Here is a 20,660-nt window from a genome sequence, read left to right on the forward strand (position 1 = left end):
AAATATGCATTTCCACAGGAATTTGTGTTTTGCAGATTATTTGCGCTTAATACACTGAATATGAATATATAAAGCTTCATGCTTGACATTAACTGATTGTTTCGGTGTTTGTGCCAGTGACCTTTTGTAGCTGTCGGTGTCTGAAGTTGCATCGCGCTTCCTCTATTACACAATTGTTATGCTTTCAGTTGCATGTTCACAGCAGTTGTAAAAGGAGTGATGCTTTCATGTTGGCAGTTTCCGTTTAACATTCTAACACATTTGTTGTTTTCATCGTGCCTCGAGTTGTCTGGCTCCAGTGACGCTGGAGGAGAACCCACTTATTTTACAGTTCTGTGTAGGAGCATCTGCTTGATGCCCAAACTGTAAATTGCTCTGTAACGAGGACAACTTTTCATTATGTTCACTTAGCATTCAATGTCACTTAGGCTTATGGTCTGCAGCTTCCCTTCATCTGCTCCTCACTCTGCTTTAATCCCAGTCCTGGATCAACTGCTCTAAACCTTCGAGCTGCTACTGAAAGAGTCAAGTCTGTAAAAGTGCCTAGAAATGACTGCGTTGTACTTTGTGCTATTAAATAAAGCTGAATTGAATCAAATTGAATTTAACTACCAGCAGTTGAGACGCACACTGAATATTTTCTCGTTTCAAATTCAAGCACAGTCTTGTCCATGACATCCATCTCCACTCTCGTCCTTGCTAACACAGTGGTGTAATCTGCACGTGCGGCTATAAGCTGTGACTGTTGCTTTCAGTAAGTCCAGGGCTTCACTTTGTACAACATACAAAACTTTAAGAAAGATTCCAAAAATGTTTCACCTCTGAATAATTTGCATATAATCAACTGGTGCACTTTTCAGCCTGTGAAAATAGAAGGATGTGGAAGCTTTCTGTGTTTTTAAAAATGCAGTAGTGACTGTGTATCTGACCACAGTCACTCCGTTGTTAAAGCAGTGTGTTTCCAGGCTGCTCATCTAAGACAATTGCTCTGTTGTGGTAGTGAAACACATTCAGCTGAGTGATTCCCGCATTTAGAGGAGCCGGAGCTGTCCGTAGCGATGGTCGGCTGTGTGTATTCTACTCATCTCTGCCGGTCAGAACACCACGGCAGGTTGGGTACTGCTCAGTGTCCAAGGCAGGTGTGCCTCCTGATGCTGCTGCTGCTGCCATTAAATATATGATGTGATATTTCTTTTTGATGTCACAAAAGTTAAGAGATTCAAATTAATGTGACAGATCAAGTGGGAGATTCTTTAAATTTTAGAGATGACAATAGAAGAATTTATATCTCTGTATAATTCAGTTAATAGATTGTTGATCATCCAGCGAGAAGATTAGTTGGCTTCCCTCAGTTGTAGTGAAAAGATGTGCAAACGAAGGCTAAGATAATTTTTTTTTGTGTGCGTGTCTTGTTTAAAGCTGCCATGGCATTGCCAAGGCAACTCCTGCTGAAGCACCAGTCTCTGGAACTGTTGTGACTCTGGTTTGGACAAAGAGGTGATTCACAGCAGGATTATTGTACGTGTGAGCCAGGCTGGGAGGGAGCTTAATTCTTTCCTGCGTGCCACTTGCCTGTTTCTTTGTTCAGTCTACGAGCCTATTCATTAAATTACAATGTAATGGGTCAAAAACGATTGTTTGCAATATTTCTGTCATGCTGTGTTGCTCCTGAATGTTCTGCTGTTTTGTACACTAATTAAAACATTCATAGTGTATTCCACTGAACGTTAATGATTTCTTATTTTTGGTCTTGATTCAGCTGAGTTTTGGATTTCATGAAACATTGTATTTGGAGTGTTTTAATGTCAACTTTTGATTTTGTACTCACAACCCTGTTCTGTTCTCAATTATGCATGTTGGACTGCACAGACACTGTTGATCATCACATCATGCATGATTATCAAGTTAAATTGAATGTTTCTGTGATGAGGACGCCATGCTTTATTTCCACCCTGTGGTTTATTGTGAGATTAATGAAAAGTTCATGTTGGAAATGTGTGACAGAGTGTTAGGAAGCTAATAACTCATTTATGATTGTTTCATTCATGTCTTGATGGATTATTAAACAATTTTTGGGGAGTTGGATGTCAAATGTTATATGAGAGTTGCTTTTTGTGCACGTAGAGAAAAGTGGCATTTTGATTTGATTAAATATGTCATGGACATAAAGCCTTGATATTGTCATTTATAGCTTTTGAAACTTGGCTATGTGCTGAAGTAAAAAATGAAAGGGATAAGTTATTTACTGTTCTAGAATACAGTCCAGTTGCAGTTTTCTTAATTTGGCCCTGATGTAAAGATTGAGTATCCCTGCTCTTTGAGTTCTGTGGCCTCATTCATGAACTGTGCACATGCACAGATGTGTTCGTTCATACGAGCATTCCCATGCAAAGTATTGAATTTATAAATTGTATTTGTGCATAGGAAAGTATGTAAATTTAAGCATTAACGTTTAACGCTGACCAGACTTACATATGATAACTTGCTGTAGAAAAGTGAAAGTACAAATAGAAAAGATGAAGAGAATCACAGGAGGTGTAATCAGCACCTTTAGTCCAGTGGCAGTAGTTTTGCCTCCCATTTGGGAAAGTGGGGTTCAATTCCCACTTTAGACCTTTTTTTTTTTTTTTTTTTTGCAACGGTTACCTTATCCCAGGCAGCATTTATTCTTTTGATGGTTTTCCCAACATTAAATGTACCAAACCATGTTTTCTGGTTTGCGTCAACCTGCTGGCAAGTGTTTCAGTTCAATAAAAGTTCATCTTTTTCATCTCTTTGCCATGATTATGAAATGTGAGGAAAATCTATTTATATAAGAGGCGTGGTGTCACGATTTATGGTTAATTGGTGGCATTTCTGAATACAAATGATTCCCAAAGAAAATCAGCTGAAGGCCTTAATACATGTAATGGTGTTAAAACAAACCTCTGACTCGACTCTGGAATATATCTGAATATAGCGGATATCCGCATAAAATTCCCAAAAGGCTTCTGAGGATGGATGGATCGGCTGGAGTCGAGTCAGTCCAGCAAATAGAGTTTAAAAGTCTTGATGTGAGCATAATGTGAGCAGTCAGAGGCTGTGAACAGTAGTGGACAAAACTGAGCTTGTATACATGATTCATCAATAAACATGTTCAGGCACATGACTGCACTGTTGTTTGACTGACCATGTGAAATCCGAGGTTAGAGTTCAGCAGAGAAGGAGTTCTGTTTTTTGTTTTTTTTTTTTTAATCTTAGAAACTGGATCCATTCTCTTGAATGAAAGCCAGAATGAATGTTTGAAGAAACTGGAACAAGTGAATGTTAGGGTGTGTTCTGACTCAACAGGTGTGGTTTGATTAAAACTCTGATTCAGTTGCTCTGTTGGTCCGGTTCGCTGAAGGAAGGATAACTCCTGTCACGGCTGACATGCAAACCAAGACGAAAAGCCGGATCTGGCTGGTTTCCAAACAAACCGTGGTTGGTTTGAGTCAATTAAAGTATGAACGTAGCGCAGACCGGAGGAATCAAAACGAATCAAACACAGGAAGTGACAAGTGCTGGTGCCATAATCCCCGACCTGCAGGTATCGGTAGATGTGCACATCAGAGAAATTCCTGCTGCCTTTTTGACTTCTGTAGACATTTTAGACGCTCTTGGCGAGGTCTGGGAGACTGAACGTCATGTTCCCAGGTTTATATTTAACCTGCACATGGCATTGTTGATCAAATTAGTCTCTTAAGTATGTCGTTAAGCACCTTTTTGTTCCAAAAGATTAATTTTCAGGTCAAAAGCAAAAACAAACTAGACTGAAATGAATCATAAGTTTTTCTTTTGCTCGGATCCAGACGAGGAAACCCCACCATATGCGCTGTGTCTTCATGTTTTTCAAAAATCTGCATGCATCCCCGGGAAGCTGCTTGTGTCTGTCTGTTCAGCGGTCCCGCGGGGTTGCGGGAGTCCCTCCCTTCATGTCTGATGTAGAGTGAGCCCACACGTATCATCATCCCACCAGTGCACCAGCTTTAACCTTCTGATCGCTGCCAGGAAGCCTCTTTTTACTGAGATGTAGAACGAAACTGCTGTAGTCATTCAGACCGTCCAAGAAATGCTCCATAAGCAGCATCTTATTTTCATCCATGGAGTCTGCTGTTAAATTTTTCATGGCCCGGGAGTCTGGATTGAGCAGAAAGCGATCCCGTTCTGCCACTGCCAGTGTCTCTCCATTGTGCTTTGTTTTCGCGAAGTTTGATTTATATCAACGTTCTGACTTAATGTTGCAGCGGCTCCTGCTTTGTTCCACGAACACAAAGTGAGATTTGGATCGCCTGTCGCCAGCATCACACCCGGTTTAAGCTGTGTGTAAGATCCAACATCCATGAATGAAGTGCTTCATGGCTCATGACACTGATGCTCTGCAGCCTAATCCATCTCCCAGAAAGCTTTTATAGCATGCACACTTGTGAATTTATTACCTAATATCACCGTACTTTTAATAAATCATCCTTTATAATCATGACAAGAGCATCTTCATTTTCTCTCAGATGTGATGTGTTCAAGAAGCTCTCATCACAATTTTCCAAAGAGTCAAGGTCCTTTTTTTTTTTCCCAACTTCCTTTTTTCCACTCCAGCCGCAGGTGTGCTTTGCTGGTCTACGCCAAGTCACATTTGTATGTGTTTAATCAGGCACATGTGCCTGGAGAGTGTTTTCCACATCAGTAGCACTCGGCAAGTAGCCAGAGAGCCGGTCTCGATTCTACTTCTACTGCTTACCGCCATCGTTACGTTAGTGTTACATGCGTTAGCCGGGTTGACGTTTGAGGCGTTTGGTAAACAGCCCTGCTCTGTAACGGAGTATTGGGTGCAAAGCAGCTCGTGTTGAGTTATTTTGAGTGTGAAGTAGGATGCTGCCCAAGGACCGCAGGACCTCCGCCTTCCTGAGCGCCGCCGTTCTTCTTGAGTGGGGGTAAATATCGTCTGTCATTCAGCGCTCAAACATGCAATAACAACAAGACGTAGTCTGTTTTACTCCAGACAGCTGTAGGCTAAAGAGCAGTCTGGACACAGGAAAGGAATTTACTTTCATAGTGGTAGCTGGATGCAGGCAGGCGGGAAATTATCAGTGGAAACAACAAACTGCCTTCTATTTGTACAGGAATGTGAGCATGACAAATGTGATTCAGCCCTCAACAGGGCGTTCTTACCCCTGCCGCCTTGTTAGGCTGTGGATGCTCGGCTGCCACACCTGTCAAGATAACCCAGGCTGCCCTGTCTGACTCCTGCATGTGTGACTTTTTTTTTTTTTATTGGAAATATGAGAGGAGTATCAGTATAAAAGAGGAGCAGGAACAATGGGCAAGCTTTGTGACTGACAGGAGAGCTGGGGAGCCGGTGGAAAGGGCTGCTGCTGGTAACCAGGCGCTGGCTGAGGCAACTGGTGCTCAGACTGCACCAAGAACTAATCAGGGGTCTGGTCAGACTGTTACAAAATTGCTTGTGTTCTTTAAGTAAAAAATTGGTTTAAAAAAAAAAAAAAAAAAAAGTGAAGCTTTACGTACACGTCAACAGAGCATCCTTGCATATCTTTCTCTTCTGTCTCAATAATAAACTGGATTGGCTACCATTCTTACGTTTACTTTTCTCTACTGCATCTGCTTTTATATCCAGCTCAGCATCTTTTTGCTTGACAGCCAGACTCGGTCTGTGTTCATTTAGACGGCGGTTTACTGCAGAACGGTTTGTGATTCATTGGTTTCCAGTCACCACCGCCACCACCACCACCAGATTGCATATCAAAATGATCTCCACCTCTGTTAATGTCTCACAATTAAATCCTGTCAGATTGGATTTTGCGGTTTTATCATTGGAGCTACTGCCACAATTGCCACTTGTTTCAGTCTGACTGATAAAATAGTGAAAGATACGACACAGGAGGGAAATAGATACATGAGATATGAAGTCTTACAGCGTTTGTTAAAAAAGTACAGTGGTGGTTTCATCGTGGTGCAGATTCAGTATGTCATTCCTGAGTGACTTTTTCCTCTTTTAGGGTTATGAAGTCAAAACCTTTTCCTTATGTCCTTATTTCCTTATTCTGGATAGTCACTTCTATTGCAGGCCTACATAAAAACACTTGTAGCTGTTAAAATACCATCGCTATAATATCTTTATTTCATTGTCCGCTGCAGTATGAAACAAACACTATCATAGTAAACTGTGACGAGTATTTCTATTTGAAATGTTCAACAGTTTCCCGCCAGGTACCAAATGCAGACGCAGCATGGGGCTTGTCTTTGCTAAGTGAAAACAATGGGGAGCACCGCACACCGGACGTTTAATGTTCCTGTATGTGCACAAACTGAATTTTAATGTGTTTTGATGCTTCAAAGATTGCCGAAGGGGCGCAGACCACGCTGAAAGTAAATAGCCACAAAGCAATGATACCTTTTCTGCCAAATGGTCAAAATTAGGAGGCTTTTTATTTCTTTTCTATTTTTCTAAATGTTTTCTAAAATAACATTTTAAAAAATTGATTTTTGAAACGAGTGTGTCCCGACTTAAAAAAGAATAAAAAAAATTTGTCTGACCAGTGTGAAGAATCCTGTTATTGGCAGTTTGATTTATTTGAATAATTGAGTGTTTCCTGTTGGAGCTAAGTGTCTGTTTTTAGTCCTGGAACCTGTTGTGGTTCACAAGGTAAAACCTAACCTCCTACCCATGAGGCCTGGGTTCAAAACCCAGTTGTGTTGATAAGTAATTTAAAGACCTGTTTTGTTTTTTTCTTTTTCCACCAGTGTAAATAGCCATTTACTTAACAGCTCTATTGACTTTTCCACTGTTTCTACTGCAGAAATGTTTGTTGTTTGCATTATAAGCTTTTCAATATAAAAATGATCTCAACATATAACCGTGCTGATAGTGTTGTTTCCAGAATCTTGCAACACACAAGCTGACTTTCCTCTACTAGGATTTGCTTGAGAAAATTGTGTGTAGTGTTCAACTAATGCTTGTGTATCTGAAGTGCTTTGCACTCTGGGGGGGAAAAAAAACGGGAAAAAAAGTCCCAAATCTGTTCAGGATTCTCCTTTATAAAACGGTTGAACCTTCACTTTCTCTCTCATGCCACTCCAGGGTTTGCTCACATGCCAGGAAAAAGGTTGAAATGTTTACTTGGCAGCAGCCAGGAGGTCCGTCGTGTCAGCCGGTGTGCTCGGAGCACAAAAAGGTTACAGCAAACAAACATCAGATTGAGTTTTGGAAAGTTCACTGAAGGGAAGGAACACCTCGATGGAATCGGAGTCGGCACGATTAGAAACAAGGAAACCTGCAAATAGTTCTCAGCCGTGCGCTTTAGCCGCTCCAGAGGCGGCTCAGTCATGACACAAGTATGTGCCACGCAGGCCCACAGCAGCTGGTGTCGGTGATTAGTTCCTCTTCATTGCCTCCAGTAGTGTTTAATGCCGCTGTGGTTTTTAGCTGGAAGGGGCAGGCGGTGCAGTCTTCGCCTCGCTCGTGGGAACAATGTACAACTGTCATGAGCAGTCACCACAGCTTCGGTTTGATCTTTATCTGCTGAAAACGAAAGGGAAACAGGAACGCTGCGAAATACATTCCCAAGCAGTTCAAGCGGTCTGCTTTTTAATACGGAAGAAAAAAGGAGTTGAACCGGTGTTCTTCCTGCGAGTTGCTTATAGTCCTCATTCATTCATGAAAGCTGATGTGTTTGTCTGCTGCACATAAATTGTGTTTGAAATTGTGGACGTTGGAGGAGAGATCACTTCCTAAAACAATCTGTGCAGTCAGAATTAAGGAAGCGTGGCCCGCTTCGGCCCTTATTCTGAAAGGCTGTCTAAATATACCGCTGTTGGGTTAGGCCTTTGCCCAAGTCTTAGTGAAACACCCTCGGTTAATTCATCTCCACGTTACTTGCACTGCGAGCGTCGTCATCTGCCCCCCCCAAAATCCACACACACGGAGTGTGTTTTCCCTGTGTACACGACCCCTCTGCAAAGCTTGTTCTTGAGGGGAAAGTGGGAGGGGAGGGGGTTGATAAACATCCAGCGATGACACAAGATGGTGCTGTGTGTTTCAGATAGCTCCGTTTTTTTTTTGTTTTTTTTTTGTAGTCATCAAAGCAGTAGTGAAGTGGCCTTTTTGTTTGCTCCCTCCGAGACTTGTTTTCCAATACCCAGAGCAGATGGTATGTGTTTTCCGTGGATGAATCACTGAGCCGGGTGGGTTTTCGCGTCACTGGCGTAACCCGCGTTCTGCCTGTGTGCTGCGTCCCCCTGCCTCAGCTGAGAGATCACACCTGTGTCGCCGAGCTATATATATGTACGTAACAAAAGGCTTTGAACTCACTTATTTTATTTGATCATTCTCTCCTCAGACTCTGGAGGAGCCCCCCTACCTGACAGTAGGGACGGATGTGAGCGCCAAGTACCGAGGGGCTTTCTGCGAAGCCAAGATTAAGACTGCCAAGAGGCTAGTCAAGGCCAAGGTAAGTCATATTTCAAAGTGCTCGCCATCCACAATTAAAAATTAATGATCTGTCTGTGTGTGTCTGAGTGTGTGTGTGTGTGTGTGTGTGTGTGTGTGTGTGTGTGAAGTGGACTGCAGCAGGGCCAGGGGGCTTTTGTCTTCATGTGAAGGGTCCTGCAATCAAGATCACAGACAGCAGCTTTTATTGTGCATCCAGAGCAATCGGTTTGGAGATGGCAGCGTTTAGGAGACGCCGTTCGGGGTGATCGGAGCGTCAGAGTCGTTCACATTCAGCCAGATTTGACAGGAATAGAATTCTTCTCGAATCCTAATGTGTTGCCCGCGCACCGGAGCTCCACCACCTGGTTCAGATTTTCAGTACTTGCTCACATGGTTGGAAACTCTTATCAGAGGCCCAGCGGTGGCAGATGCAATCTGGCGGAGCACGCCGGGTTCCCTCGTCATCCACACGGCGCCTGGAAGAAGGTGCAACCACTGTCTTCTGCTCGGTTGATGAAGGCGGTGCGCGATACACCAAGTACAGTATCTCATTTCCCAGTGGGATCAGAGCATCTGGATAATACAATACAGACAGATCGCTTGTCTCTCGTTGTGCTGGAGTGTGTGGGAGGAACAAAGATTGGATGCTGGCTTTTCCTCTGTGTCGATGCACTGTAGTTTCCCCCTCGCAGAGACAAAGGAGAAGCAGCGTCCTGCCCTCGCGACGCACCACCTGAAGCCATCAAACGCCGTGCCCTTTTTTAAATTATCGACAGGGACAAACAACGTGGAAAAAGTACATCCGGAGATGTTCTTAGTTTTAGTAATGTGGGTTAAAATGACGCTAATAGGACCGCCACGGCTCATAAATGAATTAGCATGCTAATTGGCTGAGTGCGGGGTTTGTTTTTTTTGGTGGGGGTAGCTGTGATGTGAGCTCTGTTATACAAATGTTGAAAGATAGCAATTATTCAGTGGTTGTTGAGAGTCTGAATATTCAACTGTAATGAGTTCCTCTTTAGCTTTTTGCTTCATTAATCTCCGTCTGCTTGTCGTCGGCTGTCGGCATATGGCGGCGGTGTCTTTTAGTGACTCTCAGGCCTCTGCGCGACACTCTTATTTCTGATTATGATCTGAAAAGAGGACCTGTAAGAAGTCAATTAGCGGCATGCCAGAATCAGTCGCTGTGAGCGATCCAGCACACGTATGATCAGTCGGGACTCACCCCGTGACACAGTGACGAGAACCGCGTCCAAGAATTAGTGCTGCACCGCCGGTCGAATCTCTCATGTAGTTTTAGAGGATTTTCACGCGCGTTGCAGGAATTTTTCCATTCATTCACAAACTGTCGATATCCACGATGCTCTCATTTAGACGTTGAAGTGTAGTGATGCATTAACTAGCTGCATTATCAGAGCACTTGTGGATGTAATTTCATTTATCATCACACTGAGAGCACCTCTTTTTTTTTTTTTTCTGCGTTGGTTCAGAATAATCGGCTTTATGTAAGAAATGATTACTCATTTGAATGTGACTCCTTTCATTTATCCCCGAACTGACATGCTGGTTTATTAGTGAAGCTGTTTGTTGCGGTGACACTGGATCAGTTACAAAATGTAATGAGTGTAATCGAGCCCTGTGAAATTTTATTCATTATGAAATCTGTTTTTTATCGTCCAAACACAACGGTTTTATCTTGTAGCAAGTAAATAAAACTAAACGAATGATTAAAAATCAATGAATATCTTGCAGAATATTAATTAAATAGCTGCTTTGATGAATTTCTGTTATAAATGTAGCTGTAATGGCTGAATTTAAACTGCTTTTGGAGATTTTAATAGCAACCTAGAATGCATATGTTGCATTTCAGCCTTTCTTTCTTTGATGCTTCTGTGTATCCGCAGCTTTTGTGTGCGCTGGTCACTCTCAAGCCGATGCAGACCGTTGTTAAACATCTGAATGCTTCAGTTAGAGTTTCACACAACAATAAATTCCATCAAAACGCTCCAGTGTTGCATGTGCTCGAAACAGTGGAGCTTTTTTTCCTCTTCATAAAACATGTATGAGCATAAAAAAAGTAATTATCTTCCAAATGATAAATTCTGCTCTTACGATCGACTGTTTTTGTAGAAATCTGTCATGTTGTGTTTGGGATCATCTAAATGTATCTAAAACCTTCTGCACCTCAAGTTATAGGTCATCTTTCACATGAACCTACAACACAACCACATTAATGTAAGCAGGGTTCACACATTTCCAAGGAATTGGGAGGGGGAAAAAAAGACATTTTTATCAAACCGTTAGAGCAATTATATCAGACATACAGCCCCCAAGCTGAAACTGACCATTAACTGCAAATTCTCCATAAAAGTCACAGTTATTCCTAATTTGTCCGGTGGGGAACACACAGAAGAATACTGAGACCTTTAACAGAACCGCAGATATGAAGTTCAAATGCAGCAGCGAAAGCTAGCCAGCACATTGCAAGTGAAATAGCATTAAAAGCCCGCTGTGAGGGTGAGTCTGTGAGAACATGCACACTGCAGAAATCGCGTACACAAGGAAGCAGCAAACTGAAGTCCTGTCTGCCACAGTGTTTCTCTCCAGATTAGACTCTTAAAAGACTCAATTCAGCATAAAGTTTGTTAAATTTCAACAATTTTGAAATGCACTTCCACTTCCTCGCACTTAAACGAGGGAACACAGTTTGAGTTGTTGCAATTTTGCTCGACTGATCCAAGTGACGCCGTCGCAAATGTGCACTTTATTGTCAGAAGTGTTGTTAAATTGAGAGCGAGTGGCACATGCACGACTCTTGGATCTGCAGATGTCATTGCTGATCTTCTCACGCATGTGCAGAAGGATTGTTGACGATGACTGGAGTGCACATGTGCGGTGGTCTGCGTTCAGAAAATGCTGTATTGTTCCTGTTTATGTGAAGATGATGATGATGGGGTGCTTTTGGAAAAATAATGAGCTCGGAAAACAGCTGTCGATGACTTCCAGCAGCCAAAACTTGACCATGTTGACCTGAAACTGTAGTTTAAGCTTTTCTATCTTTTGTAAATCAAATGAATGATATCCAGGTGATGCAGAAGTCTGAATAGATGGTTAGACGAATTATATCTACATACAATCTCATTGTAGGAGTGAATTCATCTGAGCTAAAAATATGTTCTTAGTGTGGCTTATCCTGCTCTTCACGAAGTCTGGGAACATTAAAAAGGTGCCAGTGGCGACGGACTAATTTTCAACCGATGCCCCTTCACCACAGCACTCCATGAAATAATAATGAGGCAAACAGCAAGTGAAATCATAACAGTGGAAGGTCTTATTGATGTGGGGTAAAAGGAGCAGTAAATACAGAGAAAAACAAGTGGAACAACTGCAGTCTCTTTGTCTCTTTGCAGCCAGAAACCACAGAATATCTCTGCAGTCAGACTTTACTGGGATAAATCAAGATCAGTGTTTGCTTCACATTGCCGTTCTGGGCAGACAGAAAACATAACAGCCCCGCACTTTGAATTATGAAAACTGCTGTGAATTTTAGTGTAGCGAAACTTCCCAGAGATCTCTTACAGCTTTTTACAGGGGGGGGGTGCACAAAGGACTGCGAGGGTTCAATAAACCTGTTCGGATAACATAAATTTGCTGGACCGAGGCTGTTTTTTTTCTTCTTTTTTTTATCAGAGATCTGATTCCATATCTTCTTCCAATATTTGTTTTCTCTAAGTGGCTGCGGTGTGTGTGTGTGTGTGTGCGCGCGTGTACAGTTACGGACTTCAGCAGAGGCCGAGCTCCCTGTTCGGGCTGTCAGGACGGCGGTGTGTTATTGATGCTCTCTAGCCCAGGTTTTGGACGGAGAGAGTCGCCCTCCCTCGGCGCCTGCTGCTTCTCTCTGTGAGGAAAGGCTTTCCTCTCTTCCGCCGGGCAGGAGCTGACTGATGAGACGCTGCCTCGGGAAGCCCTTTCTTTCCTTTCTCTTCCCTCCCGTTTCATTAGCAGACAGTTCACAGCATCTTTACTGTATGTTTTTCTTTCATCCTCCCGCCTCCCTTTTCGATTGCTGTTTTTTGCCGTTACATTCCAATCCAGCTCGGGAGAAACTTATGAGAGTTCATTACCTGCAGGCTCGTTTCCAGATACGTGGTGCTTAACCCGCTTACGACTTGACTGGGCTTATTTTTGCTTTTATGGCTGAGGAATCGTCAGAAGATTTGCGATGAGTGAGGAACTGTGCTACTTTCTCTAAGATAACTTCAACTTTCTCCACCTGGCAGTTTTCCAGTATTAGTCTGTGTGTTTTTGGCGGGATCGAGAAGCTCACGTTACAAATATGAGACACACTGGTGGAAATCGTCTGTGTTTCTCGACTACGGAGCTCCTCAGGGATTCTGTAATAATTAGTTCTTTCTTCCATCTTCGATGTGGATTTATCCAATTCAGTGTTGGAGTGCAAGGAAAAAAAAAATCTAAGGGGAGAATGTGCAAACTCCCTGCAGAGCTGCTGCCAAGCCCAACTTATACTATGACATTTAAACAGCTTCTGCACTGTGCCAGATCTCCATTATGATGCTCTCTGTTCATTCTTATTTAAAAAAATGAATTCTTTTAGATATCATATCAGCAGTTGACAAGTTATAGTTACATAAGGTAAACAGTGGAGCTGTGTCATATTAACCAAACACGCCATAACAGCAGTGTTGCAGTGTCTTTGTGGTTTGAGTGGTGTACTTCCAAGTGACGGCGCCTCTTCTCTTCATTGACCTAATTTATTTCCTTCTTTCTCCTAATAATCACAACGGCATCCCCTTCAGCAGTGTTTCAGAAGCGGAGCAGCTGTTCAATTTGCTGTTTTAAGTCAGTTTTCTTGATCTTTTGGATTTTTGCGCTCCTGACTTCTTCCCTGTTTACACCATTGATCATGTTTTGTTGAAATGATGAAGAGAAATTGTCAGCGCAATCTAAGGCGGCCGGTCTCCGTTTGGTTTGTCATACATGTCGACGTGCTGAGCATAGTGAATGGAAACGCACCTGCTATGTATTGCAGATCATTCAATATATTCTGACATGTATATTAGAAATGTTGGTGTTGTGATGAAATGTCCTGCGGCCTTAATATTCGTCCCAAATCCAGTTAACAGTGACAGACGAGCACGAGAAGAGCTACCTGTCCGTTCCCCTGTTCTGTCAGCCGTCACTTGATTCTCCACAGAATCACATTTGATGAAGGCGAACCGCGTTCATAATTATGTCACTGTGTTACCTGCACATGCTCAGAAACTGTAGCTTTAATTTCCCAGAGGAGCGACGAGGGAACACATGTGCCCTTTCATATATGGACCAACCGGAGCTTTTCGTAACGCGCTGAGCAGATTCTGCGCTTATGGCGGCTTCGAATCTTCTCACTCTCGCTCCATGAAAAAAATTTGTCACAGCAGATAGCTCGGAGTGTGAGTGTGTGTGCGTGTGTGTGTTCTGTGTGCGGCCCCCTCTCTGAGGCAGTAATGCCAGGTTGCCATGCAGATGCCAGATTACCCCAGCATGATCAGATTATTATCTGCTGTGGCTCGCTCAGGGGAGGCTGCGGATGCAGCGAGGGAGGGAGGGGGGAGGGGGGGGGTAGGGGTTGGTCACTTAGCGGCGCCCTAACATTCGCAGCAGAGCGCAGTTGGCAGCAGCAGATGCAGCGCAGTCACCAGCTGACGAATGAAGCCAGAAATCAGCCACAGTCTGAATATCGGGGGAAAGTTGGAGCGTGCTAACAGTAGTGGGCCGCCCCTGTGACGGGGGTAATTGATGAGTGGCCCGGGCAGGTCTTTAGGGAAAGGATGCTTATTCTCATTACTGATTCTCCTTTAACTCCCTCACTTCCACAGGTGACCTTTAAACCAGATCTGTCCACGGCCGAGGTTCACGATGAAAACATCAAAGGACCTCTGAAGGTAAAGCAGGAACAACCAACACTGATGCATTGTTATATTTCACTTTAATGTCCCTCATCCTATTTAATTGTCCTTGGCTCCAACTCTTGTTTCTCCTCCTCTTTGTGTGCAGTTCAAATCCTTCTTTTATAAATGCCCCGTCAGTTGTAGCTGGCTCCTCTCGTCCCACGGTGCATGAAAAAAAAAAATAAATAAATAAAAGCACGGGAGCATCAGGCAGTGAAGCATCAGCTCCACAATTTAATTTCAGTCAATTAAGGCTCTTGTTGCAGCAATATGGTCGTCTCATTACTTGGGAACACATCATTAGATTTATCATTAGAAAATAATGCCAATTAGAGATGTGACATGCCGTATAACAGCAGGGTGTCCGTCTCCCAGGTGGGTGCTGTCGTGGAGGTGAAGAATCAGGACGGTGTTTACCAGGAAGCCACAATCAATAAGCTCACCGACGCCAGTATATATACTGTTGGTAAGTCAATAACAAATCACCTGGTTTTCCTCTTCTCTCAAAGGCTTGTGTTTGCTTTATAACAATGTCAGCGCTTGTTGGCAATCATCAGAGTGGTGTGTGTGTGTGTGTGTGTTTTCATTCATCTCAGGATGTTATAAAATTCATTGTAAAAACATTCCTTCAGATCAGATTGTAAAGTGCAGATAACCATCGTGCAGAACTGAGATTTGTGTGACTTTTGATTGTTGTTTTTTTTACATGTGTGCATGTGTTTCCGTGCGCGGTGCATTCATGCCGTGCAGAGAAAAGCAACATTAATTGCACTTCACAAAATGTGTGCCGTTAACTAATTTAACCAGCCCTAATTATTCCATAGCTGGTGGTCAGAGTGCAGACGCACAAAATGCTGAGATGTGATCAAAACTAAAGACAACAAGTGTTCTGCTTCAGAATCACTGAGCATGTAATGAAAAAAAGGACAAAACAAAATAAATTAGAAAAAAATGGCCCATTCTCAGCTGGTGTTAATTTGGGGAAAGAGGGAGAGAACTGTTATTTGGAAGCAAAAAGACATTAACATCATTGTGATCAAAATACTGAACAACATCATCACATCTCCTGTTCTCCTCGCGCTGCAGCAGTGTTCAATGCAGTGACATTTTGAAGCGTTATTTCTTGACTCTCAGGTATGGTGGTTGTGAATGCAGCTTGTTAAAAGTAGCTGATGATGAAAGGGAAAAGTGAAATCGGTAATCCACCCGACGCCGCAGCCTCCCACTTCATAAAGTCAGAACTCTTTTATAAAGTCTTATTTTTAGCTGATATCCAGCTGATGCGGTCCTAAACCATTTCAAACATTTTTTGACCTGTTATCCTCCTGTGTTGTACAACGTTGTAATAAGTGTAGGCTAACGCTGCACGCAGGGGTCCAACTAACTCTCTTCATTAATCCGCCTGTCGTTAGGCTTTTAAATGATGGATCATCATGATTCATTGGCTAAGTCTAACTCTAACTACTAGTCTACTAATTACCTGAAGTAGCGTGGAACTCACACAGGGACCAAAAGAAAATCGATGTAATAAACGTTGAGGATTATTTGCCTCTGATCCTCGGCGTTCCCGAGCTGAATAATCCAGAGTGTGTGCGGCGTATATGCTGCTGCTCAGCAGTCTCTCAGCAGCCGCCCGTCACTTAAGAGCACCCATGGGGTTTTCTCTTGTTTTGAAAACACTCATCTTGGCACATTTTTCATTCTTCCTCTTTTACTGATGGGAAAACAAAAACATAACTCACTGCTGAAGTTACCTCAAGTGTTTCCCCCCCCTCATTGTTCTTGCCAAACACACTTGAGCGATGAATAATTTGGGGTTTGTTTTTTTTTTTTTTTTTTTTTTTTTGAGGCGACGCAGTAGTTAAAAGTAAACGGGAGGTCTTTACTTCCTGTGTCTGCGTTTAGTTCTGTTTGATGCCAGCGAGAGTGAGTCGATAGAGATTTGCTGATAGACAGATAGGATATCCGTTAATGCATAAATGAAACCCCTAAATCCTCCCGACTCTTTTCCACGTCTCTTCTCGCTTTGCCATTTAGTTCGCTGGGTGTTTTGCAGTGGGGTCCTTGAAGTTGCACCGAAGCTGTGGGCTGAAAGCGACTCCGTCAGTGCCTGTCGGAGGAGATATCTGAGCTTTAAAAGGCCAATATAATTTGTTTTTAACATATAGTAAAGCAAGAAGAGTTTCTGGAACTGACACAGGAGTTTGCTGGTACTGAAGTGTGTGTATGTGTATGTGTGTGTGTGTGTGTGTGTGTTGGTGGACTCCTGTCCTACATACAGCGGCCTAACAGTTTGATTCCAATCTCTGCAGTGTTTGACGACGGCGACGAGAAGACCCTGAGGCGTTCCTCTCTCTGCCTGAAAGGAGCGCGTCACTTCGCGGAGAGCGAGGCAAGTGCTGTGCTGTCCTGCAGCGTTCCACCAGCCTCATCTCCCCGCTTTCCAGAGAAACAAAGCTTATTTCACATGTGTTTATATATTCTATTTTTAGTTCATCTCCAGCAGAGAGAAAAAAGAAGTGCCTGCCTCACTGGTTAAATCTATTTGTACCTGCGCTCATGAAGAGACTTGAAGCTCTACTCCCGGGTGAAACTTTTGTCCGACAAGGCGTCACTGAGGCTCTCTGATGTTGTTTGTCTCCTCCGCAGACGCTCGACAGACTCCCCCTCACCAACCCCGAGCACTTCGGCACGCCCGTCATCGGCAAGAAGGGCAACCGCGGCCGACGATCGAACCCCATGTGAGTGCCCGTCCTCCATCTTTGTCCGTCGTCCTTAAACACACCACCCAGCTCCTCAGTGTGTGTGTTAGCACGATGTTGGTCCCGCTGCATGTTGTCTTTATTCCTTCATTTCTTTGACTCGAATGTTCCAGTGCGTGTTTAATGCCTCGGTGTGCCCGCTCCTGGGAGACGGCACACTACTCATCTGGGAATAGGAACTGCTGAGGGGTTTTTTTTCAGTGTGGCTCCTCTGTGCTGAACGGAGGGCTCGTGGTTGTATAATGTTATTTTCTGACACTCTCTGCTAATGACACCCCGAGAAAAGTCAATATTACTCCAGAGACTGATGCAGCATTGACCCGGAACGGCCCCCGCTGTAACATTACCACCGCGGGCCTGTTGTCTTCCTATGTGCTGATACTATCTCAGCCATCATACGTAAAAAAGAAATTGTAGAACTAGGAGTTTGGGGCCGTTCTCTGCAGCCCCGACATTGAAACTGAAATTAAAAATAACACAATTTTTTTGTGTGTTTATCATGTCTTGTGACACCTGTTGTGTTGATGTTCGGCAGTGAAATGCAGCCGCATGGCATTTTGAAATCATACACTTCAACCAAATATTTCTGGCGCCATTAGTTAGGTGTTGTTTGCAGTTTCCGACGAGAGCTTCACTGTAGCCAGGCAGCAGGCACAGACTTAAGAGGTGTGTTAATGTAGTGAGTGTAATCCTTGTGACTCACTACTCAAACAGTTTTTGGTTTCAAAGATGAGTGATTGTAAAAGGTCATTTGAACCACATATTTTGTTTAAATTAAAAAAAAAAAAAAAAAAAAAAAAAAAAAGGCTTGTGGGTTTTTATTAATTTAAAGACATAGTTCGTCTTTTTTGTTAAATCATGAAAATCATTTTCATGGCACCACCACAGACCTTAAACACTGCTGGCAAACAAATACGGTGATTTCTCATGTTGTTGAGCCATTCCGTCAAATTACTCTGTCAAACATTCACTGCATTGAGAGTCAGCATGTGGAGAAGAGCGTTTTCTAAATGAATGATGGTCTCTCTCTCTCTCGCTTTCATTCAGGACTTTGCAGGCTTCACTCATGACTTTGATTCACAGCTTTGCTGTTGTTGTCGTCATAGTAGTAGTAGCAGCAGCAGCAGCATGGCTGATTTACTGCTCTTGAGTCGTGCCAGACCGTGTGTGTCGGTGTGTGTGTGTGTGTGTGTGTATGTACTTAGAGTTGTGCTGTGAGCCGGCCCACTGAGAAATTAAAAAAAAAAAAAAAAAAAAAAAACCAGGATGAAGATCTGTTTGCCTGCCGGCGTTGCTCACACGATCGTGGCCGAGCGCGTGCCGGCCGCGGTCGGAGCTCCGCCGGCGAGAGCGTCAGGATGACGGATCGACGGCGCTCGTCAAAACGCTGATCCTGATGAGGGAGCTCATCAGCAGAGCAAGCCCGATGTTTCACCGTGCCACATAATGATAAGAGCAGAAAGTGCACAGAGGGCGTATTGTCCTCCGGAGATGTTTTCTAGCTGAATAGCAATAGGAAGAGAGAGAGAGAGAGGAAAAAAAAAAAGATGATTGGTGAGCAGAAATCATGGCTTTAATCTGAGACACCATTCACTTTTCCTCCGCTCACGCAGTGTTGCTCACAGATGCTTAAAGGGAGATAAGTTGGCAGCACTTTTCTCAATTAAATGTCAACACTTCCTGCATTAAATCGGATTAGGTTTTGGAACGGCGACTAGTCTCCCTTATTGAAAAACATATTTTGTTGTCGGAAATATTTACAGTCTCACAGCTCGTCCGTTTAAATACAAGCGGTGGAATTACTAGTTGGATGATTGTTTTCTCACTAACCTGATTAATTTCTCAGTAAATATTTGAACAATTAGCATAAGCTAATATCATCCAAAAGCTTCTCATTTCAAACAGAAGGCGAAGGAGTGAAGGAATTCTGGTGTAAACTACTTGTTTGAATTGTATGGGATTACAATAGAGGTAGTAGTACCGAGTAAATCCGCGCAACACTATTTAAATAGTTATTTATATGTTTAGAACCACATTTACTTGCATTGACAAAAGCAAATATTCCATTTAAATTGCCTGAATAAAATACCTGAGTTTTAATCCCATCTCACTGTGAATGTACAGAAAAATGATCTTTGGCGGTCTGAAATTGTGGCGGTATTCCGTCAAAACCCATGATTTTAAGAAGAGGCCAAGTGCATTATATGGTGTGAATTAAAAGAATGTATAGCTACAAATTACTATTTATAATTCTAAATAACAAAATTGCATTCTTAAATGAAATTCTCACGAAAGTACAACTCCCCAAGACTATTTCTGAACTGCAGTGATGTATTTGTAATCTCTGTAAGGGCCTCAGTTGAAGTGACATAAATGGAGAAGCTGAAAACAGCAAAAGGTTCCACGAACAGGGCTCACACTTGTTTGCATGTTCTACCTGTGTATCTCCAGTCTCCTCCCGCAGCCCAAGAACACACCTGTCAGGTTGTGCCTCAACTCTAAACTCACAGAAATCATGTTTATTGATGTTTATTCATGTTAATTTCCTCCCGCAGTCAAGAGGAGGAGCTGTCTTCATCCTCCAGTGAAGAAGAGGAGAGCGATCAGCGCCAGAATGAAGACTTGTTTGGCAAGGTGGTGTGCGTGGAGGGGGTTGCCACCGGGGACAAGAAGAAGACGACGTGGTATCCCGCCCTGGTGAGCCCTCACTCTCCCTCCCCTGGGTTAGAAACAGGGACCACCGCCTCTGGCCTTCCTGTACAGTCCCGGCATTGTGCCGTTTCATCTAGACGCCCGCTTATGTAACCCGAGCCTCGGCAGGATTATGCTCTTGCTGCAGGATTCACCAAATACAACATGTTGTAATTTCTGCACCTTCCTGCAGCTAAATCCCTCGCTAAAGTTCTTGCGGCGGCGCCGAAGCCTCTGAAGGTTGAACCGTTTCTGAAAGCTGAACAGCTCCCACTCCTATTTTAAAGCGAATAAGCTCCGTGTGACTTGATCTCCCCGCACTGCTTATGTGAGCGGCGGTGCAGTGAAACATCAGTTGAAAGTGTTTTCCAATCCTTCTCCTCCCCACCCACTCCTGACTCCCAGCCACCGCGAGCACACAGTGTAATGGTGACAAGCCTTGTTTGTTTGCGCGTTACAAGTGGAGCTGGGAGAATGGGAGAGGGTGGGGAGAGCTGTCCCTTTAACTGTGCTGCTGGCAGGGCCCCGCCTCCAGGATTTGTTGTTCTTGGCTTGCTGAGGACCGAGCTCCGTGCCGCCTCCTTGTGACGGCCGAGCGAAGTGCAGCGCTCAGCAGGCCGTCGTTGTTTACACTGCGAGCGTATGGCGGAGGGGTGGAGTAGTACGCTGGTGGATGCCTCATGCAACAGATGATGCATGACTCTAACAAGCGGTGTCCTCTTGAGAGTGGCCTGTTCAAATAAATGGAAAACTGGACTGTGTGTGAGCCAGACTTGTACCTCTGGGGGGGTG

General features: G+C 43.6%; 1 protein-coding gene across 3 annotated transcripts in view; it reads left to right on the forward strand.

The window, feature by feature from the left end:
- The window catches only part of arid4b (AT-rich interaction domain 4B), a 43,022-nt gene that overhangs the window by 4,093 nt on the left and 18,269 nt on the right, over positions 1-20,660 (forward strand). For all 3 annotated transcript variants that reach the window (XM_030105998.1, XM_030106000.1, XM_030106001.1), the window contains exons 3-8: positions 8,373-8,483; positions 14,344-14,409; positions 14,791-14,881; positions 16,728-16,807; positions 17,065-17,156; positions 19,733-19,874. In XM_030105998.1, the coding sequence (XP_029961858.1) occupies positions 8,373-8,483; positions 14,344-14,409; positions 14,791-14,881; positions 16,728-16,807; positions 17,065-17,156; positions 19,733-19,874 (582 nt within the window). The remainder of the gene's footprint in view (positions 1-8,372; positions 8,484-14,343; positions 14,410-14,790; positions 14,882-16,727; positions 16,808-17,064; positions 17,157-19,732; positions 19,875-20,660) is intronic.

Source organism: Salarias fasciatus, chromosome 13 (genome assembly GCF_902148845.1).
Source record: "Salarias fasciatus chromosome 13, fSalaFa1.1, whole genome shotgun sequence".
NCBI classification, from domain to species: Eukaryota; Metazoa; Chordata; class Actinopteri; order Blenniiformes; family Blenniidae; genus Salarias; species Salarias fasciatus.